The following is a 21,350-nucleotide window of genomic DNA, read 5'->3' as shown; positions in this document are numbered from 1 at the left end:
CATTGGAGGGTGAACCGACGGCAAAGGAAGACCTTTCTGTCTCTCTCTCTCTCTCCACTCTGCCTGTCAAAAAAAAAAAAAAACAAAAAACAAAAAACAAAAAAAACAAAACAAAAAAAAACCAGCAGTGGTGGGGGACGTGCAGTCCACAGGCTGCGTAAGGCCAGCAAAATCATTCGGCCTGGCCCTGCCAAGGCAACCGCAGCGGGAGGTTGAGAGTTGATAAATGTAAATGGCAAGCTAACTTTTTTTTTTTTTTTTTTTTTTATTTATTTTTGGACAGGCAGAGTGGACAGTGAGAGAGAGAGAGACAGAGAGAAAGGTCTTCCTTTGCCGTTGGTTCACCCTCCAATGGCCGCCGCGGCCAGCGCGCTGCGGCCGGCGCACCGCGCTGATCCGGTGGCAGGAGCCAGGAGCCAGGTGCTTTTCCTGGTCTCCCATGGGGTGCAGGGCCCAAGCACCTGGGCCATCCTCCACTGCACTCCCTGGCCACAGCAGAGGGCTGGCCTGGAAGAGGGGCAACCGGGACAGAATCCGGCGCCCCGACCGGGACTAGAACCCAGTGTGCCGGCGCCGCTAGGCGGAGGATTAGCCTAGTGAGCCGCGGCGCCGGCGGCAAGCTAACTTTTAAGTTGATACTTCTGTATATGGCCTGCAAGTGATGTTAGAAATATTCAGTGGCCCTTGGCAGAGAGGGGGTTCCGCACCCCTGTGCAGTGAGGGCTCTGTTCTCTCGTCTTCCTCTACATCTTATACAAAGGGCGGCACGTTCTACACACTCTTCCACCGTTCTGTCACCTGATCAGATACGCTGGGAGTTTTCTCCATCAAGGCGTGAGGTTTTGGGGTACAAAGGTCTGCCTTGTCCAGTGGGTTAATTCACCACCTGCCATGCCAGTGTCCTATATGAGAGTCAGTTCTAGTCCTGGCTGTTCCATTCCCTATCCAGCTTGCTGCTAATGCACCCAGGAAATCAGTAGAAGATGGTCCAAGTGCTTGGGCTCCCTGCACCCATGTGAGAGACCCAGCTGGAGTTCTAGGTTCTTGGTTTTGGCCTGGCCAAGCCTTGACCTCTGGAGCCATTTGGGGAATGAATCAACAAATGGAAGATTATTCTTTCTTATCTCTCAGTCTTTAAAAAAGACAAAACAAAACAAAAACCTGAGGTTTTGTCATGAGTTTTTGTAGCCGTATACTATTTTATGTGCATGTACCATAATTTAACTAAAATCCTATTAATATATTTATTGTTTGTGGCATTTCTCTATTACAAAAATATAATAACCTTAAATGTAAGGAATTTTTGCATGTGTGAAATACACCTGTAGGTCAGTTCTCTGGGGATAGAGGGTTGGGCAGGGCCAGGGGGTGCAGACACTTGTAACTGTGGTAGCATTGGGCAAGTTGCCTCTAGGAGGTTATAACCGGTTTAGACTTGTGCTAGCAATTTGTGTGAGTGCCTTTTTCCATGTAGTACTCCCCAAAGAGTTTACACTTTTGCAATCTACTGTAATCTATAAAAATTACTCTAATACAGAAACAGCTCAGTCAAGTTTTATGTAATTACAGTGAACTATGGTTATGAAGAAATTCTCTTGTTTGTTTCCTGAAGCTCCTGTGGTTCTGTTTAAGATCTGATCCATTTGCAAGGCACCGGTGAGGACTGAGAGTCCCTCCTCGTTCCCATCCTATCTTTGTGACTGACGATACATCATAGTGAAGAGCCTGTCTTTTCAGCTTCACGTTTAGGGTACTGTCTTTCATCGTGTAACTGCTTCTACAGACAAGTCATCTCGTGCATTTGATGTTAATTCTTAGTTCCATGCTGAGAAGTCCTAGTGTCTGACCTTGCCTCCCCATTCTGCAGAAATGCATTAGGTTAACTTGGCATGTGGACTGAGAGTGTGACAAGAAGAGGCGGTATTAGAGGTGGAGACTGACCTGGGCCATGTGGCAGAGAGGTTGCCTTGGCACGGTCTGTTGTCCCAGACTCACTAGAAGTCTGACAGCAGCCTTGCCGAGTGTATGGTGACCACGTTTTACTGTTCTAACTGGAAGTCTGGTAGCAGCCTTGTCATGTGTACAGTGACCGTGTTTTCTCGGCGAGGGGGGGGGGGGGACCAGCCACCTCGGGTGACCAGGCATTTGTGTCACTCTTCTTGGTGGAAGAGGCGGCATGGTTGGTAGTGTTAGCCCAGAACAGTGACACTTTGGGAGTGTTCCAGTGGTTTATGGGAAACTAACAGAATAGTTAATTTTTAAGAATTTCTCAAAGTATGAATTTATTTTTAAAGTAGCATATTATACAATAAGATAAAATCATGCAAAAGTTGTCGATGAAAACTGAAGCTCTCTCCCGCTCTAACGTGTAGTGTCCCTTTTTCCTCCCAAAGCAGCCAGCTGCAGCAGGCTCGCTTTTTTTTCTACATATATCCTTCCAGAGTTTCTATACATGCACACATCTCTAGTCTCTTTCTTAATTTTTATATGAATTATGGTGTAATAAGCATTCTTTATTGTGTGTGTGTTCTGCTTAGCAGAATATCTTAAACTATGAAGTAGAAGGTTGGAAGTAGCACTGTTAAGTATCTTGAAACTGTCTCAGAACCTGGCAAATAGCTATCTGAAACTTCTAGTTTATGTACTCATGAGACTACTACCCCTTGATGGAGCTCTGTAGATTTATTTTGTTTACTTGAAAGACAGAATACGAGTGAATTTTCCATCCATTGGTTCACTACCCAAATGGCTACAATAGCCAGGTCTGGGCTAGGCCAGAACGAGGATCCTGGCACTCCATCTGGCTCTCCCTCGTGGGTGCAGGGGCCCAAGCACTTGGGCCATCATCTGTTGCCTTTCCAAGGGCATTAGCATAGAGGTGGATCATAGATGAGGGAGCAGTTGGGACTCAAACCAGCACTCCGGTATGGGATGCCTGTGCGGCAAGTGGCAACTCCTCATACTGGACCACAATGCCAGCCCCTTCAGAATGTTTTAAAAGCTGGACAGCTGGGGTAGGTGTTGTGGAGCAGTGGGTGGACCTGCTCCTTGGGACACCTGCATCCCGTATCGGGATTCCTGATTCAAGTCCTGACTACTGTGCTTTGGGCTTCCCGGTCATGTGCCTGAGGGGCAGCAGAAGACGGCCCTAGTACACGGGTTCCTGCTACCCATGGGGGAGACCCATGTGGAGTTCCTGGTCCAGCCCCAGCTGTTGCAGGCATTTGGGGAGTGAACTAGCAGATGGAGGATCTCTTTGTCTCTTCCTCTGTCTTTCAAATAAATAAATTGAAAAGGGGGGCAGGGTGTGGGGGCTTAACGCTGTGGCCCAGCGGGTAAAGCTGCTGCCTGCAGTGCTGTCATCCCATGTGGGAGCCAGTTCAAGTCCCAGCTGCTCCACTTTGGAGCCAGCTCCCTGCTAATGAGCCTGGGAAAGCAGCGAATAATGGCCTAAGTACATGGGAGGCCCTGAAGAAGTTCCTGACATTGAATTGGCCCAACTCTGGCCACTGGGGACATTTTGGGGAGTGAACCAGTGGATGGAAGCTTGTTCTCTCTCTCTCTTTCAAATAAATATTTAAAAAAAAAAAAAAACCTAAGACATAAAAATACCAAGTGAAAAAAAATGTAAAAATGCTACTTATAAATAGTATTTTAGAAACGTGAAATCTGTAAAGTAAGCCAAAAGTCCCTGAAAACTATGAAACATTATTCAGGAAAATCAAAATCTGAGCAAGAATAGACTTTGGAAGACTCAATTGATTTATAGATTTAGAGAGAACTCATCTACAGCCCCAGCCAGCTCTGTGTTTCTGTCTTGTGACTTGGGAAGCCAACTACAGTTATAGCCTACATAGCAATGCAAAGAGACAAGAAGGGCCAAGGCGATTTTGAAGAACAAAAAGGCTGGAGGACTAGCATTACCAGTTATTACGACTTGCTATAACATAAAGCCGCAGGGTGGTGTTGGCAAAGAGAACGAGAGAGAGTTCCGAGCCAGTCCCACACACACATTGTCCCCTGATTTATGACAAAGGTGACACGGAGGCGCAGTGGGGAAGAGAAAATCTTTTTTCAGTAAATGGTATTAGGCCAGCTGGATATCCGTGCGGAAAAAATGAATCCCCGCCCCTGCTATCACCCCACATAAAATGAATTCCCAAAGAGCGTAGATCTAAACGTGTGAGATCAAGTGAGAGCATCTTTATGACCTTGGGATAGGCAGAGATTTCCTAAACTGGCCGCAAAGAGCACTAAACATGAAAGGGACATGGGATAATTTGGACTTCATTAAAATAAGCAGTTGTGCTTCTTGAGAGATACCATAAAGAGTGGAAGACGAGCCACAGGATGGAAATCTACCTAGCAGGGCAGATGTCCAACAGGAAATCTATCCAGGAAATGTGAAGAAACCCTGTAAATCAAGAAAACGGCAGACAACTGGTTAGAGGAAGATGAAACAGGCGAAGACTTGAACTTGGACTTCTCAGAAGATACCGAGGCTGATGGGCCTGTGAACAGGTGTTGAACTTGACTGCTCCCTAGGAAACGACAGACGAAAACCGTGATGCCCTGCCTACGAGAGGGGCTGAGATTGAAATGACAGACGTGTCAGCCGTTGCTAGGAGGTGCAGCGACTGGAATTCTCATATCCTACCGGTGGGACTGTAAACTGTGCAACCTCTTTGGGAAACCCTATGGCTGAAATGGAACTATGCAAAAAGACAGGTACCGGAATGTCTATGGCAGCACTGCTCTTTGTGGTCTCGCCTGGAAAAGACCCAGTGAACATGCGCGGTGTGCTGGATAAACACTGTGAACACACACTGTCATACATGTATACACATACACTATGGTGTGTTCATTTGCAGGCATACTATCAGACATGTGCATTTAACGCTACGCATGTATATGCTGCATATACATCAGCATACATGTACACATGTGTGAATGTGTGCATGCTATCATGTGCATACAGCACTATCACACATGTACATACTCTATCATGCACATGTGCACACCACACTATCATACATGTGCACACTATCACGAGTGCCCACTACCAAGTACATGCACACATGTGTGCAATGCTATCATTTGTGCACACACAAGTCCACTATCGTATACATGCACACGTGTGTGTACACGCTAATACACATGTGCACAAATTCACACACTGAGAGCAGCCACAGATGGGCATGTTAGCTGGTAGAAGGGGAAGCTTCGTTGGCTCCTCCTGGCTGCGGAAAAGTTCGGGTTTTCTCCCTTGAAGAGGGGGAGAGAGTATTAAGATCGCTTGTGCTTCCGAAGTGCGGGAACCTTCCGGTTCTGTTTCTCCTTCCCCCTCTTGCTCTGTGTGGCTGCAAAGCTGCTTGTCCTGCTCATGCCGTCTCTTCAGTGGCTCTGTAGACTCAACCCCACCCTGTTTCTCCCCCTCCCTCCCTCCCTCCCTCTCTCTCTCTCTCTCCCTCTCTCCCTCTCCCTCTCTCCTTCCTCCTATTTGTCTTTTTCTCCTGTTGCTCCTTCACCTTGAAAAAAAATTTCTTGCCTTTGCCATTTCTTGGTTTTGATTTGCTGTCCTCACTCTAGAAGAGGGGTACTTTGAGTCACTCCAATACTTTTCCCTAACGCTGTCGTTCCCTCCCGTGGGCCTTTGTGCCCCTCCCCTGCCCCGCCCCCTCCACACTTCATCACGAGGAGACAGCTCCTTAATTGGATTTGAAATTGCCAGCATGATACATGCCCATTACAGCAAGTCCAGCCAGACTGATGTATACTCAGAGGTTAATGCCCTGTCTCCGCCTTTCCTTCCTTCAATACTGATCTCCTAAAGTCGCCAACCAGCGTTCACCCTTGCTAGGGGGCAGCTTCCTGCACCCCCCCCCCCTTCACCTGTGCTCACACAAGGATGCATGGGGACATTGACAGAAACACAAGTCTCTTCCTATTTTTATGAAAACCAAATTGAGCTATATGTGCTGGTAGCTTTTTCTGTCATTTACTTTTTTTTTTTCCATTTAAATTTAGATGTCCCTCCAAATCAATAGATCTAACAAGTTCTTTTCAGTAGCTTTATTATATAAAAATGCAATCATTTTTCCAACCACTGCCCATGTGGTGGATGTCGGGTTGTTGGGTTTTTCGCCACTGCACACAATGCTGCTGTAGATAACCCTAAGTTCTGTGGCTTCTGTTTAGTAGGACAGGGTCCCCAGAGTGGAGGTCCCAGAACAAAAGGTGTGGGTCTGTTTGTTCCCTACAGCAAGCAGCGGGAGGACCCATCCCCCTCCGCCTCAGCTGCCGGTGGGGACGACAGCACTTGCTGGGTTTTGCTAAATCTGAGGGGTGAAAAGATGGTATTTTTTAAAAAGATTTATTTATTTGAAAGGCAGAGTTACACAGAAGAGAGGCAGAGAGAGATCTTCCATCCGATGGTTCACTCCCCAGTTGGCCGTAACAGCCAGAACTGCGCCAATCCAAAGCCAGGAGCCAGGAGCTTCTTCCAGGTCTCCCACATGGATGCAGGGACCCAAGGACTTGGGCCATCTTCCACTGCTTTCCCAGGCCACAGCAGAGAGCTGGGTCGGAAGTGGAGTAGCCGGGACTAGAACCAGTGCCCATATGGGATGGTGGCAATGCAGGCCAGGGTGTTAACGCTGTTTGTCACAGCACCGGCCCCTTAAAGATGGTATCTTGCTGGTGCCGTGGCTCACTAGGCTAATCCTCCGCCTTGTGGCGCCGGCACACCGGGTTCTAGTCCCGGTCGGGGCACCGGATTCTGTCCCGGTTACCCCTCTTCCAGGCCAGCTCTCTGCTGTGGCCTGGGAGTGCAGTGGAGGATGGCCCAAGTGCTTGGGCCCTGCACCCCATGGGAGACCAGGATAAGTACCTGGCTCCTGCCATCAGATCAGCGCGGTGCGCCGGCCGCAGCGGCCATTGGAGGGTGAACCAATGGCAAAGGAAGACCTTTCTCTCTGTCTCTCTCTCCCTGTCCACTCTGCCTGTCAAAAAAAAAAAAAAAAAAAAAAAAAAAGATGGATCATATCTTGTTTTGAACTGCAGCTCTTAACTTCTTGTACAGTTGTGACTTGTGGTGTGGAAAGCAAAATGATCCCTAACTCCTGCATGTACTAATTTGAAGTTTTAAACGCCATTCATTTGGGAATTAAAGAAGGAGGAACCTTCCTTCTAGTCCATGAAATAAGCAGGAAGAAGAAAGAGGAGTGAACTTATCCACACTGTGTTTTGGGTCATGATGTTGATTTTTTTTAATTATCTGATGACGCCTTTCCAGCTTGTGCTTTTTTTACAGAAAAATATTTAAGGAGCTAAAAAATTAATTTCCTTATCAAAAAATGGTATCCTCTGTTTCTGCCTTCCTGTCTTCTTTGACACTCGGATCCTGTATTTTTTTTTTTTTTAAGATTTATTTATTTGAAAGAGTTACACAGAGAAGGAGAGGCAGAGAGAGAGACAGGTCTTTGACCCACTGGTTCACTCCCCAATTGGCCCCAGTGGCCGGAGTTGGGCAGATCCGAAGCCAGGAGTTTCTTCCCAGTCTCCCACGTGGGTGCAGGGGCCCAAGGACTTGGGCCATCTTCTACTGCTTTCCCAGGCCATAGCAGAGAGCTGGATTGGAAGAGGAGCAGCCAGGATACCGGCACTGCAGGCTGGGGCTTTACCTGCTACGCCATGGCGCCAGCCCCTCCTGTATCTTATTTCACGTGACCATCGTCATCTTCAGAGGTGGTCTTGGGATGAGATTTTTGGTTTGTGGGTTCAGGGACTGATTATTAGGACATTGTGCCCCAGGTAAATCAGCGGCGGAGGAAGAGAACTGGAACCCAAGGCTTCCCCTTTGCCCTGGCTTTGGTCTCTGACTCGCTCGCGCTCTCTGGATTTTGGTCTCCTGACGCGGTTCCCTGCACAGGGCCCTCATGTGTCTGTTTCTCGTTGGTGCCGAGTGCGCTGTCTGTGTCCGTTCATTGGCCCTCTGGCCAGTCTTGGCCTCCACCAGCCCTGACGTCCCACGCCGTGGCCTGTGCAGTGTGCGACCCAGCGGGGGAGACGGAAGATGGTTAGAGGAGCTAGGTTGGAGTTCTGACCGTCTTTCCCATTCGGCCCATGTGAAATGAGGGTAATGATGACCCCTGAAAAAGCTGTGAAGTTCAAGAGAGAAAGACACGTGAAGCCCCTTTAAGCTGGACAGTGTTCTGTGCACACGAATGGACACTTGCTGCCCAAGGCGTGCAGAGATTGTGTGCTGCTTGAGGAGGTGTCTGTCACACAGAGCTTGCAGGCCAAGCGCGATGCTGTATAAAGAAGTGCTAACTTGTGTGGTATGGGGCGTATATGGTCTGGTAGGTTAGCAAAGGCTCGTTTTTGTGTGGGTGGAGAAGACTTTGGCCACAGTCAAACCTGAGATCGCCTTTGTAGAGTGAGGAGAATTTGTACACTGTGTGTGTGTGTGTGTGTGTTTTCTCTCGTGTAGTCTCTTGAATCCCACTCTTTCTAGAGGAAGCGTTCACATCAGGCTCACGTTGGCGCCCAGCTGGTTGCATAGAAGTCGCCCGAGGGAGCTGAGCAGAGTCCTGGGCCTGCTCTGAGTGGCAGAGGGTGCCATGGTGAGAAGTGTGCGGGTCTCTCTGGGTTACTGCATCCTGCGTGCAGGGTAGACGAATTGGTGTGCTCAGCAAGGCTATGGAGGTAGAATTGCTGGCCGGACGGGCATCCTTGGTGTTTGTGTGTTTTCAGTGTGCTGGTACCCTCATGTACTTTTCTGGTGCCAAATTGATGTGTTCATACATCATTTGGCAAATTTCTACTGTTGCTGGCATTGCTAGCCAGTAGCTTCGTTTCACTAGACTCGCGTCTTTGTCCAAAGAATAGTGTTAATTTTGGGCCAGCATTGTGGTGCTGTGGGTTAAGCTGCCCCTTATGATTCTGGCATCCCATACAGGCACCAGTTCGAGTCCCAGCTGTTCCACTTCTGATCCAGCTCCCTGCTGATGCACCTGGGAAAGTGGCAGAAGATGGCCCAAGCCCTTGGGCCCCCCATACCAACATGGGAGACCCAGACAGAGTTCCAGTCTCCTAGCTTCAGCCTGGCCCGGCCCGGGTTGTTGCAGCCAGTTGTAGAGGGAACTACAGGATGGAAGATCTCTATTTCTCCTCTCTCTGTAACTGTGCCTTCCAAATATTTTTTTAATTGTGCTAATTTGCACAATGAATTGGACATTTTATTTTTATAAAATGAGCAGGAATGGGAAAAATGTTAAAAAGGGGGAAAATAGTAGGAAAGGAGCAGAGGTGGCCACCATGCCAGATGTCGAAATGCAAAAAAAACAAACATACAAATTGTCACGTCAGTTGGACACTCGCTGGATTTCTGAACACAAGACCCAGAGTTCTTACTGGAGATGGTGTCAGAGAGGCCTGGCTCTGGGAGCAGCCCCTCCCTCATCAGAGGGGAGCACCTTGTTGACTTCCGTCTGTCCGTCCTGTTTCTATACACGTGTGGAATACAGGGCGGAGCCGCTCCTCATCTACGGTGACCTCTGGGTGGCGGTGGGGTGCGCTTCAGCTGCCCACCAGCAGGTGGCTCCCACGCACCGTAATTGTGGCCACACAGCTCCTTCACCTCGCACCAGGATTCCTGGCTGTTTTGGCGGCCCTCGTCCCTTTTCTACGGTCAAGTTTCCGTGACAATCAAACACTGAGAGAACGTTTCCTTGTCTTGTCTTATTTGCCTGGTTTTAGATCGCCCAGATAACCCGCAGGAATAGCGCGGCAGGGCTTCTGAAATTTGGCCTGAAAGCCCAAGTTAATTTGTTTCTGTCGTTTCAAGAGCAGTCTGATTCCGATTGGCATTAATGCCTTCAGAGGAAAAAGAAATGGGTGGGGTGCAAAAAACCCAAAGGATGAAGCGTTGAGTAGTCCAGTGACCGTGACTGGTGAGGCCCACACGTCCGTGGCCCTTGATCCTGAACGGTTTCACCAAGAGGTGGTTGTTAGGAGCCCTGGGGAAGTTCAAAAAGTAATGGAGAATTTCCGTTTCCATAAGTAGTGTCCCTTTCCCCCCAAGTCACCCAGGTAAATTTGGTCATGGGGGAATGGGGCAGAAGGGATTGGTTTCAAATTAGCAAAACACTTATTTGAAGGGGGTGTTCAAGATGCTACAGTGAAATTCCCTGGGATGATATGGAAGGAAGATATTTTTCCAACTTGAGTTCTTATCCTGAGCTGATACTCAGCGTGGTTTGTTTATTCAGAAGAATCTGAGAATTTACTTTGCACTAGGCACAATGTTAAGCTTTTTTTTTTTTTTTTTTGTCCCTAGAGTCCCAGCTCTAGAAGATCGGGCGTTTGTGTGTGTCTTGTTCACTTGCAAGCCCCTGGATTAGTGCCTCATGCTTAGAATATTCAGCACAGTTTCTGTGGGGTGGACGTAAGGACGGATGGGATACGTAAACAGAGTGTCTGGAGTCCCGGGCGGAAGGAGGCTAACAGTCCAGTAGACACGACTGCAGGTGTCCGCCGACCGTGGATCCCGACCTCGAGTCTTGAAGGAACAGTATTCTTTGGGATCGTTGCTAGCAACTCTGTTGAAGTTCGGGAGGTAACGAAAAATTTCTCTCTGCCCACACTGTGTCGGTTCCTCCCGAGTCGCCCACGAGTGGAAATCTTTCTCCCCTCTCTCCGGGTTATTCCCCAGCACTTGTGGGGTTTTTCCCTTTGAACGGCCCTCCGTTCCCTGTGGCCACCTCCCCAGTCACCGCCCACCCGACATGCTGCCGCAGCCTCTGCAGGTTGCTGCCAGGCGTGCTCTCCAAGGTCCCGTCCTTGTCCGTAGAGCCCCTTTCTGGAGGAAATTTAAGCCTTTGTGCATCGGTATTTTTTAAAAAATGATTTATTTATTTGAAAGTCAGAGTTGCGCAGAGAGAGGGGGTTTTCATCCACTGGTTCACTCCCCAGTTGGCTGTAATGGCCAGAGCTGTGCCGATCCAGAGCCAGGAGCTTCCTCTGGTTTTTCAACTTCTACTATTTTCCCAGGCCATAGCTGAGAGCTGGATGGGAAGTGGAGCCGCTGGGACTCGAACCGGTGCCCATATGGGATGCTGGCACTGCAGGCGGCAGCTTTACCCGCTACGCCACAGCACCGGCCCCTGTGAATCCTATTTGTTCAGAGAAAGAAACTACAGGAGGAAAAACAGGTTTGAAAGAAAGGAGCTGCTCTTGCCTCCCTCGGTAGCCCGAGCCTCCCTACAGACGGGGCTCACCGACACCCCAGGAACAGCTGCTTGGTCCTTATTGCAAAGCTTCCCGACCGTGAACTGATACTTCTTCCAGACCAAATAAACATTTTGTGTAGTCACTCTGACATCTTTTTGAAACGCTCAGAAAAGCAAGCCATTTCTTGGAATCCTCTGCTGTTTCAATTCTGTATAAGAACACCCTGGCCTTGAATTCCAGCAAGCCCCAGCCTCTTTGTCAGCAGGAGGAGGTGTCCCTGCCCACGCTGTTCTAATTCAATAAGGTGCATCACTTTCTCTGAAAGTGTGACCATGAACCCCTTTGGTGATAATCTTTGCGAGATGGATATCTGTCCAACCTACTGATGTCGCGTTTATTTGAGTTCCGTTTGTTGGATAAGTTCCATCCCAAAGGGATATGGATGAGAGCAGTGGATGTATTTTTTAAAAGGTTCCAAGAAGTCGGAAGGAGAGTAGTGCTTCCTTCCTTCAGCTCCGCAAGAGAGAAACACGACTGACTTGTTAGCCAAAAGCGAGGTTGAGCTACAAGGTGCTTTACTGAGAGAATTCCCCCTCCAGGGATCTCTGCAGCCGTCCAGTGATGCTGGTCTTTGCTCTTGTGGTCTTGAAGGAAGGTAGTAGTAGCCGTTAATTTCTCAAGATAAAAATGTTACTTCTCTCCTTTTTTTTTTCCCCCTCCTCTTTCTCTCTGGCTTCAAACCCCAGTGGTTTTCCCAGTTCTGTTGCATAAACATTTCCCGAATGCCGCCTCTCTGGCATGTTCCATGGCTCTGCGTTTTTTTTTTTTTTTTTTTTTTTTGGTACTGGGGATGGTGGCCTCCTTCCTCACTGAGCTCATAATTCAGGAAGGGAGGCGGATGACTAAGTAAGCAACTTCAGGCCTGCTTGATAAATGCCACGTCAGAGGTTGGGAGCACAGAGCCGCGGGAGCACCAGCGAGTGATTGATTCTAGGGCAGGGGTTTGGGGGCGGGCTCAGGAAGGGCTAAGCAGCAGGAGTGACGTTTGGGTTGGGCCTTAGGGGATGAATAGAGTTTTGCCAGATGGATCAAGGGGTGGGGGTGGGGGGCCCTCCAGACTCATAGAAAAACAGGAGAGCGTGGAAGTTCGCGCCTTTGTCTGGATAGCGGAGGAGGGGGGAAGTGTGGGGAGATGGGGTTGCAGGGGCAGCCAGGGTCCTGTTGCAAAGCTGACCAGGCTCGCTCTGTAGCGCCCAGGGAGTCACAGAAGTGTTTTCGGTGGAGGAAATGGGTGGCGTGGTACCTGAGAAAGATGCTGGTATAGGCAATGATTGGAGGATTGAGTGAGAGCCACCGGGAAGGAACATGGAGACCCCATCAGGAGGCCGCGGTGTGGTCCTCCGTAGAGTTGATGAGGGTCTGAGCCAGGGTGGGACCAACAGGCGTGGAAATGAGGACGTGGACGTGAGAACCAGCTGTGAGGGAGGCCTGGGTCAGTGGTGAGCTGCGTCGGGAGTGTGGTGACACCACTGACCGACACAGAGCAGAGAAGCGGCAGGGAAGGGCAGGCAGGGCCGGGAGCATGATGTCGGATGAGTGGAACTCGGGGAGGAAGAGCCAGCTGGCAGTGCATCCACGGGGCAGACAGGGCCTGCAGGCCTGCGTCCTGGGCCTAGGATGTTTCTAAGTCCTCACTTAGCACGGTGCTTTTCGGTCAGGCTGAGGGGTGGGTGACCACCGCCAGCCTGGGCCGCCTGTTACACAGGATTTCTTTTTGACTATTTGTATGCTGTCACCTCCCCCCCACCCCCACCCCCATCAGCATCACCCTGGGATTCCGGAAGCATCCTGCGAGGGAGGGAGTGTGTGGCCCCCTACTCCTACTTATGAATCCACCACCATAAAGACTCCAGGGAGTCTGTCCAATTTCATTTGTGCCAAGCCTAAGTGTTTCTGGTCACCGCTAGCATCTGTCCTCGTTGCAAGGCCTAGAGAGGGGTCCTGGGAACCAGGAGTGGGGTTTGCAGGGAAGACGGCCGTGGGTGAGGGGAGTTTTAGTGGAAGATGCAGGAGTTGAATCGCAGTAGGTTGAAGGGCAAACCAGGGAGTCGGGGAGTTGAAGAGTGAATGAGCTAGCTTATCCTTCAAGGAAACTTCTCATGTAGGAGAGGATTCGTATGCACGCTTTGAGGATCCATAGGATGGGGAACAGCTTGCAGAAAGCCTGATTTGTCAGATTCTGGAAGAGTGAGAAAGATTTTTTTTTTAAAAAAATATGTATATATTTTTTATTTGAAAGGCAGAGTTAGAGGGGCAGCGACAAAGATATCTTCCATCTGTGGTTCATTCTCCAAATGGCCACAATGGCCAGAGCTGGGCCCTTCTGGAGCCAGGAGCCAGGAGTTTCTTCAAGGCCTCCCACACAGGTGCAGGGGCCCAAGGACTTAGGCCATTTTCCACTGCTTTCCCAGGCCACAGCAGAGAGCTGGATTGGAAGTGGAGCAGCCGGGACTAGAACCGGCACCCATATGGGATGCCAGCGCTTCAGGCCAGGGCTTTTAACTAGTGTGCCACGGTGCCGGCCTGAAGCTTCTTTTAGGTGCACTTCTTTCTCAGGTATTTGGCCTCCAGCTTTGGAGCAGAGGTTGAGCGCAGAAGGGGGGGGGGGCAGGGCCATCAGCGTCAGGGACCAGTGCCTCAGCCCTGCGATGGGATGTTCTAGTACCTTCTAGAGTCAGCTGGGAGCCCTGGGGCTCGTCGCCGATTATGCTGCCAGTCATGGGAAGACCCTGGGAGGCTCTGAGCAGAGGAAGCGGATTTGTTTGTGCAGCGATGGCTCCGGCAGCTGTGAGGAGAGGGAGTAGAAGCAGGCGACAGGTATGCTGGGGTGGTCCCAGAATAGAGGGGAATGCTCTGACTGGCTGATGGAGTAGATGCTATGGGGTGTGAAAGAAAGGGTCCCAGGTTTTTGGCCTGGGCCAGTGGGTGGTCCGTAGTGGATTTAAACAACCTGAGAAGCAGAGGGGGAGAGAGGAATGGGTTTTGTGGGGGAAAGTACTATTTTTCCCCCTCTTACTTATGTACTTCATGAAGAAAATCTCTTTTAAAAATATTTATTTGAAGGACAGAGTTACACAGAGGCAGAGAAAGATCTTCCATCTTCTGGTTCACACCCCAAGTGGCTGAAACAACCAGAACTACGCCAGTCTGAAGCCAGGAGCCAGGAGCTTCCTCTGGGTCTCCTCCGTGGGTGCAGGGCCCAAGCACTCAGGCCATTTTCCACTGCTTTCCAGGCACATTAGCAGGGAGCTGGATTGGAAGTGGAGCAACCAGGACTCGAACCTGCGCGCCCTTATGGGATGCGGGCACTGCAGGCGGCAGCTCTACCCACTTCACCACAGCGCCAGCCCCTAGTGTTGATTTTTTTTTTTTTTAAGATTTATTTATTTGAAAGTTACGGAGAGGGAGAGAGGCGGAGAGGGAAAGGGAGAGAGAGTGTCTTCCATCCGCTGGTTCACTCCCCAGTTGGCCACAACGGCAGGAGCCGCGCAGATCCAGGCCAGGAGCTTCTAACAGCCTCTACGCCTCTGACCTGTTCCACTTGTTTGGCAGTGACTCATGTACAGAATCCCACATGACTCCTATTTGCTTGCAGAGGGAGATGGAATTGAGTGGTTACTACAGGATTTAAATCTGAAACTTTTACCTCTTGGATACTTGAGGCTACTCACTTAAAAGTAAGGCTTTAAAGACACAAATCTGGGCGCTGGCACTGTGGCATAGCAGGTTAAGCAGCTGCCTGCAGTGCTGACATCCCATAGGGGCACTGGTTCATGTCTGAACTGCTCCACTTCCAACCCAGCTCCCTGCTAATAGCCCTGGAAGGCAGCAGAAGACGGCCCAAGTCCTTGGGCCCTGTACCCACGTGGAAGACCCAAAAGAGGCTCCTGGCTCATGGTTTCATCCTGGGCCAGCCCTGGCTGTTGCAGCTGTTCGAGGAGTGAACCAGCAGGTGGAAAATCTCTTTCTCTCTTCCTCTCTTTCTCTGCCTCTGTGTAATTCTATCTTTCAAATATTTTTTCTTAAGAAACACATCTGCTTTTTTTGATACAGTGGTAAAGTTGTACTTCCGTGTGCACTTGAATAAGAGAACAGCCGTATGGGTAAAATCTCAGTCTGAAGAATCAAACATTTTCTTGCAGTGTTATGTGGCTTAGTTTCTTGATATGTATCATATTCTTCTGTAGGATTTAAAGTGCTAAGTCAAAAATGAAATCAGTATAGCTTTTGGGATTGACTCATTTATTTAACAGTAGTACTTCCACAAGTTCTGTATGTATAGTGCAATTACTAGTATAATGATAACAGTTACGTTTACTGAGTGATTTTCTGCCTAGTGCTTCTACTATATTAAGCACTTTGCACACAGTTCACACACTGTACCTTGCTCCCTCCGACCCCAGCACACATACACCCTAGAATCAAAACAACACTTGTAAGGAATTTATGCTTTATGGAGCCGATGCTGTGGCATAGCAGGTTAAGCCACTGCCTGTGATGCCAATATCCCATGTAGGCACCAGTTCAAGTCCTGGCTTCTCCACTTCCCATCCAGCTCCCTGCTAATGTGCCTAGGAAAAGCAGCAGAGGATGGCCTAAGTGCTTGGGCCCCTGCACCCACATGGGAGACCTGGTTGAAGCTCTTGCTCCTGGCTTCCGCCTGGCCAGTCACTGGCCATTGTGGTCATCTGGGGAGTGACCCAGCCGGTAGAAGACATCTTTCTCCCTCTCTCTGACTTTCAAATAAATTTTAAAAAAATTATGCTTTGTAAGGGATGAGATTTTCATCCATTTTTGTCTATTTTTTATATCCATTGATTAGAATAATGCACACCTAAAGATATGTATCAAGTGAATGTGTTTTGAATGAGTGATTTATTTTTAATTATTTGAGGCAGCAGCCCCATAAGGTGGCTATTGGTGGGTGGTGTGCTGTTGGCCGTTCACAGCGTCTGGGAAGCCGTGTACAGTGCTGAGGGGGGTGATCTTCAGTTCCTCCCGCCTGCCTGGTGGACCTGGGATTCACGTGTGAAAGGTTAAACAGATGGAGTAGACAATGACGGATGTGATCAGGGCTGGAAGGATGCTGAGTAATGGGGAGAGATGTGGGTGGGTATAAAACCTAGGGCTGTGTCTGTACAGAGCGAATGCTTGGTGTTGCTCCTACTGCTGCTGTAACATCGTTGCCTTTTTTTTTTCTTTTAATGGCATCAGACTCAGGATTTAGGATTTACCTAGTTTTTTTTTTAAGATTTATTTATTTTTCTTGGAAGTCAGAGTTACACAGAGAGAGAAGGAGAAGCAGAGAGAAAGGTCTTCCATCCGATGGTTCACTCCCCAATTGGTCTTAATGGCTGGAGTTGTGCTGATCCGAAGCCAGGAGCCAGGAGCTTCTTCTGGATTTCCCATGTTGGCTGTGGGGACCCAAGGACTTGGGCCATCTTCTACTGCTATCTCAGGCCATAGCAGAGAGCTGGATCAGAAGTGGAGCAGCCGGGACTCGAACTGGCACCCATATGGGATGCTGGCACTGTAGGTGGCGGCTTCACCCGCTACACCACAGCACTGGCCCCTTACTTACCTAGGTTTTTGAAACCTGTAGTTCTACTTTTTCTTTTTTCCTTCCTTCCTTCCTTCCTTCCTTCCTTCCTTCCTTCCTTCCTTCCTTCCTTCCTTCCTTCCTTCCTTCCTTCCTTCCTTCCTTTCTTTCTGACAGGCAGAGTTAGAGAGAGAGAGAGAAAGGTCTTCCTTCCGTTGGTTCACCCCCCAAATGGCCGCCACGGCCAGCACGGTGCACCGATCTGAAGCCAGGAGCCAGGTGCTTCCTCCTGGCCTCCCACGCAGGTGCAGGTGCCCAAGCACTTGGGCCATCCTCCACTGCACTCCCAGGCCACAGCAGAGAGCTGGACTGGAAGAGGAGCAACCGGGACTAGAACCTGGCGCCCATATGGGATGCCAGCGCCGCAGGTGGAGGATTAACCAAGTGATCCACGGCACCGGCCCAAGATTTATTTATTTATTTGAAAGAATTACACAGAGAAGGAGAGGCAGAGAGAGAGGTCTTCCATCCGCCTGTTCACTCCTGAGTTGGCCACTACAGCTGGAGCTGTACCGATCCAAAGCCAGGAGCTTCTTCTGGGTCTCCCATGCTGGTGGAGGGGCCCAAGGACCTGGGCCATCTTCTACTGCTTTCCTAGGCCATAGCAGAGAGCTGGATGGGAAGTGGAGCAGCCAGGACTTGAACTGGCACCTGTATGGGATGCTGGCACCGCAGGTGGCGGCCTTACCCACTACGCCACAGCGCCAATCCCAACAGATATTTCTACCTTTGGTGTATGAAAAAAATGTGTCTTAAATATGAAAGTGACACACTACCTACTGCACTAACGAGGCACCTACTTTGTCTTAAATAAAAAGGCCATTTAAAAACTCCTTTCCTAATAATGTCTGTGTGGTTATGCCTCTGGTACCTCTTGGAGGATTAGTGTGAGTGTTAGGTTCTCCCATCATCTCTCTGGCAAGCTGTAATTCCTTGGACCAGACTTGTACCTTGTTCATTCCTGTATCTCTCAACAGCACTGGAACACAGTTCCTGGCATAAACCAAGGATGCCGTAAATCGTGGTCAGGTTGAATTTTCAGAGCATGTGAGGCTGGGCCTCTCTGCACCTGTGGGAGCGGTTTGCAGCTGAGCTGTGTTTTCTGCCGTATGTAATGCATTTGACATTGTTCTCAGGTCCAGTCTGATGAGTGAAGAAGCTAAGCGAGGAGCGCCCAACCCTTGGCTCTTGGAGGAGCCAGAGGAGACCAGAGGCTTGGGTTTTGATGAGATTCGGCAACAGCAGCAGAAAATCATCCAAGGTACTGAACACCCCAAAGAGTGGGTTTAGAAGTAACCTTGCCAGCTTTTTGCAATAGCCTTGAATGTCCCTTAACCCCCACTGCAAATCGGAGAGAAAACTGTTGGCCTTTTTAGGCTCTTGGGATCTTCGTGCCTCAGAATACCTGAGGAATAGACGCCAGCCGTCACCCACCCCGCAGCTCACGGAAGCAGGGATCTGTCTTCGGACCTGAGCTGGTCTCATGCTGACGAGTCTGGGTGAATTTGATGTGTGTACCTATAGCTTTTTTTTTTCCGAACGCAAGACTCCATCTTTTTCTTCTATAAAATAAGTCAGTTTGGTTTTTACCTTCAAGTTCATCTTGCTCAGTAGCTTGTCAGCCTAATTGTTTCTTTTTCAACCTCTTCTGCTGTTCAAACTTGAGAAGCAATGCATGATTGCCATACATAGTTCAAGCCATCTAGGGCTAGGAGAGATGGCAAACCATTGCTTCTCCAGTCTCAGCCTGGGTTCAGTGGGGCCAGGCATGTTTCCTCAGATGTGGATCCATGGTGTGCATGTATTCAGTGTAACACGTGAGAAACACAGGTACCTCCTGATAGGTGTGTCATCCACACCTTTTTTTTTTTTTTTAAGATTTATTTATTTGAAAGGCAGATTTAGAGGCAGAGGCAGAGAGAGCGAGAGCGAGCGAGCTTCCATCCACTGGTTTACTCCCCAGATGGCTGTGATAGCCAGAGCAGGGCCGATACAAAGCTAGGATCCAGGAGATTATTCTGGGTTTCCCACATGGGTACAGGGGCCCAAGGACTTGGGCCATCTTCTCCTGCTTTCCCAGACCTTAGAGAGCTGGATTGGAAGTGGAGCAGGGAGGACTCGAACCAGCACCCATATGGGATGCCGGCACTGCAGGTGGTGGCTTTGCCCGCTATGCCACAGCGCTGCCCCTCTTCCACAGCTTTTAAAAAATGTAATGTGTGGCCGGCGCCGCGGCTCACTAGGCTAATCCTCCACCTTGTGGCGCTGGCACACCGGGTTCTAGTCTCGGTCGGGGCACCGGATTCTGTCCCGGTTGCCCCTCTTCCAATCCAGCTCTCTGCTATGGCCAGGGAGTGCAGTGGAGGATGGCCCAAGTGCTTGGGCTCTGCACCCCATGGGAGACCAGGAGAAGCACCTGGCTCCTGCCATCAGATCAGTGCGGTGCGCCTGCTGCAGCGCACCGGCTGCGGCGGCCATTGGAGGGTGAACTAACGGCAAAAGGAAGACCTTTCTCTCTCTCTCTCTCTCTCTCTCTCTCTCACTGTCCACTCTGCCTGTCAAAAAAAAAAAAAAAAATGTCAGACATTTTTCATGTCAGTATATACAGGTATGACCTTTGTAATTCTACTTTTTAAAAATAGCTTTATTGAGATTGAGTTGACGCTATCATAAATAGCACACATTTGAAGTGTATGATTTGGTAAGCGTCGACACATATCCACAAACCTGCAAAACCCTCGATACAATCAGAACAAACATATTCGTCACTCCCAAAGACATCCTCCATGTCATTTTGTAATTCTTCTTGCTGCTTCCCTCATTCCTAGACAACTACTGTTCTGCTTTCTGTCACTCTAAATTAGCGTCTCTTTTCTGTAATTTTATATAAAGAGTCCTCCAGGCGCTCTCCCCGGCAGAGGAGGAGGTCTGGTTTGTTTCTCTAAGTGTATTAAGGTTCGTGTACGTGTTTCACGTGGCAGTATTTTGTTCCCTTCCGGTACACTGTGCCATGGTATGACTGTCACAGGCTGTGTTATCCAATCACCTGTTGATGGGTATCTGGGTTCTTTTCAGTTTGGGGCTGTTATACATAAAACTGCTATGAGCGTTCATGTGAAGGTCTTTGGACATCAGTTTTCATTTGTCATAGGTAAATACCTATAAACAGCATGATTGAGTCAGGCAGCAGGTGTCTGCTTACTCTTTAACATTTTGTCACTGGCAAATTGTCATTGTGCATATTTATGAGTGCACAACGTGATGTTTTGGAAAACGTATACATCACAGAAAGGGTAAATTAAGCTAACATTTGTCTTACATTACATACTTATTTATTTGCGGTGAAAATGTCTAAACATTTACTCTTTGAGAAGCGTGGCTGAGATGCCGATCGGGATGCCTGCAGCCCATAGCACAGTGCTTGTGTTGGATATCTGGCCCCAGCTCCTGGTTCCAGCTTCCCACTGAAGCAGACCCAGGGCAGGCGGTGGGGATGGCTCAAATAATTGTTTTTTTTTTTCTTTGTTAAATATTTATTTCAAAGGCAGAGCTACAGAGAGAGAGGGAGAGACAGATATCTTCTATCTGCTGGTTCACTCTCCCAAGTGGCCATAATGGCTAGGGCTGGGCCAAGATGAAGCCAGGAGTCAGGAACTTCTTCCAGGTCTCCCATGCGGGTGCAGGGGCCTAAGCATTTGGGCCATCTTCCATTGCTTTCCCAGGTACATTCGCAGAGAGCTGGAAGGGATGAGGAGCATCCAGAACACGAACTGGTGCCCATACGGGATGCTGGCGCCACAGGCGGAGGCTTTACCTGCCACGCCACAGCGCTGGCCCCCTCTCAGCAGTTTTCAAGGGTGTTAGCCACCGTGTTGTACAACAGATCTCTTGACCAGCATTTTGTGTCCTCAAACCAACATCTCCCAAATCTGTCCATCCCACCCCCACCTCCCAGCTCCCAGTGAGCACCATCCTACTCTGCTTCTCCGAGTTTGACCTTTTGGATTCCACACCTCCTTGAGTTCACATTTGTCTTTCTGTCCCTGGCTTATTTCTCGTAACATGATGTCCTCCAGGTTCACCCACCTTGTTAAAAATAACGAGGTTTCCTTCTTTGTGAAGGCTGAGTAGTACTCTGTTGTGTCGTAGGCTGATCCTGTATCACAAGGATTCGGAGTAATGCCGCCTTGAACATAGGAGTGCAGATAGTTGACATACACGGATCTTACTTCTTTTGGTTATTGGGTATGCGCCCAGTAGTGGAGTCGCTGGATCCTATGGTAGTGCTTTTTTTAATCTTTTGCACTATTTTCCACAATAGCTTTATTAATTTACATTCCTATCAGCAGTGTACAAGGATTTCTTTCCCCACATCCTTGCCAGTGATTGCTATCTTTTGCCCTTTTCGATGAAAGGCATTCTAACAGTTCTAATAGCTCATTGTGGTTTTGATTGGCAT

The 21,350-nt window shown here is 49.1% G+C and overlaps 1 protein-coding gene across 17 annotated transcripts in view; it reads left to right on the top strand.

Annotated features, from left to right (window-relative positions):
* The window catches only part of STX8 (syntaxin 8), a 304,958-nt gene that overhangs the window by 42,531 nt on the left and 241,077 nt on the right, over window positions 1-21,350 (top strand). For 16 of the 17 annotated variants that reach the window (XM_070061378.2, XM_089318376.1, XM_089318375.1 and 13 more), the window contains one exon: window positions 18,028-18,152. In XM_070061378.2, coding sequence (XP_069917479.2) covers window positions 18,028-18,152 — 125 coding nt within the window. Of the gene's footprint in view, window positions 1-13,954; window positions 14,110-18,027; window positions 18,153-21,350 lie in introns of all 17 variants that reach the window. The other variant, XM_089318364.1, reaches the window with a different exon arrangement.

Source organism: Oryctolagus cuniculus, chromosome 17, assembly GCF_051225735.1.
Source record: "Oryctolagus cuniculus isolate XC-2025 breed Fujian yellow rabbit chromosome 17, ASM5122573v1, whole genome shotgun sequence".
Lineage (NCBI taxonomy): Eukaryota > Metazoa > Chordata > Mammalia > Lagomorpha > Leporidae > Oryctolagus > Oryctolagus cuniculus.
Note: the sequence above shows the minus strand (reverse complement) of the source record. Positions and strands in the feature narration are given on the sequence as shown.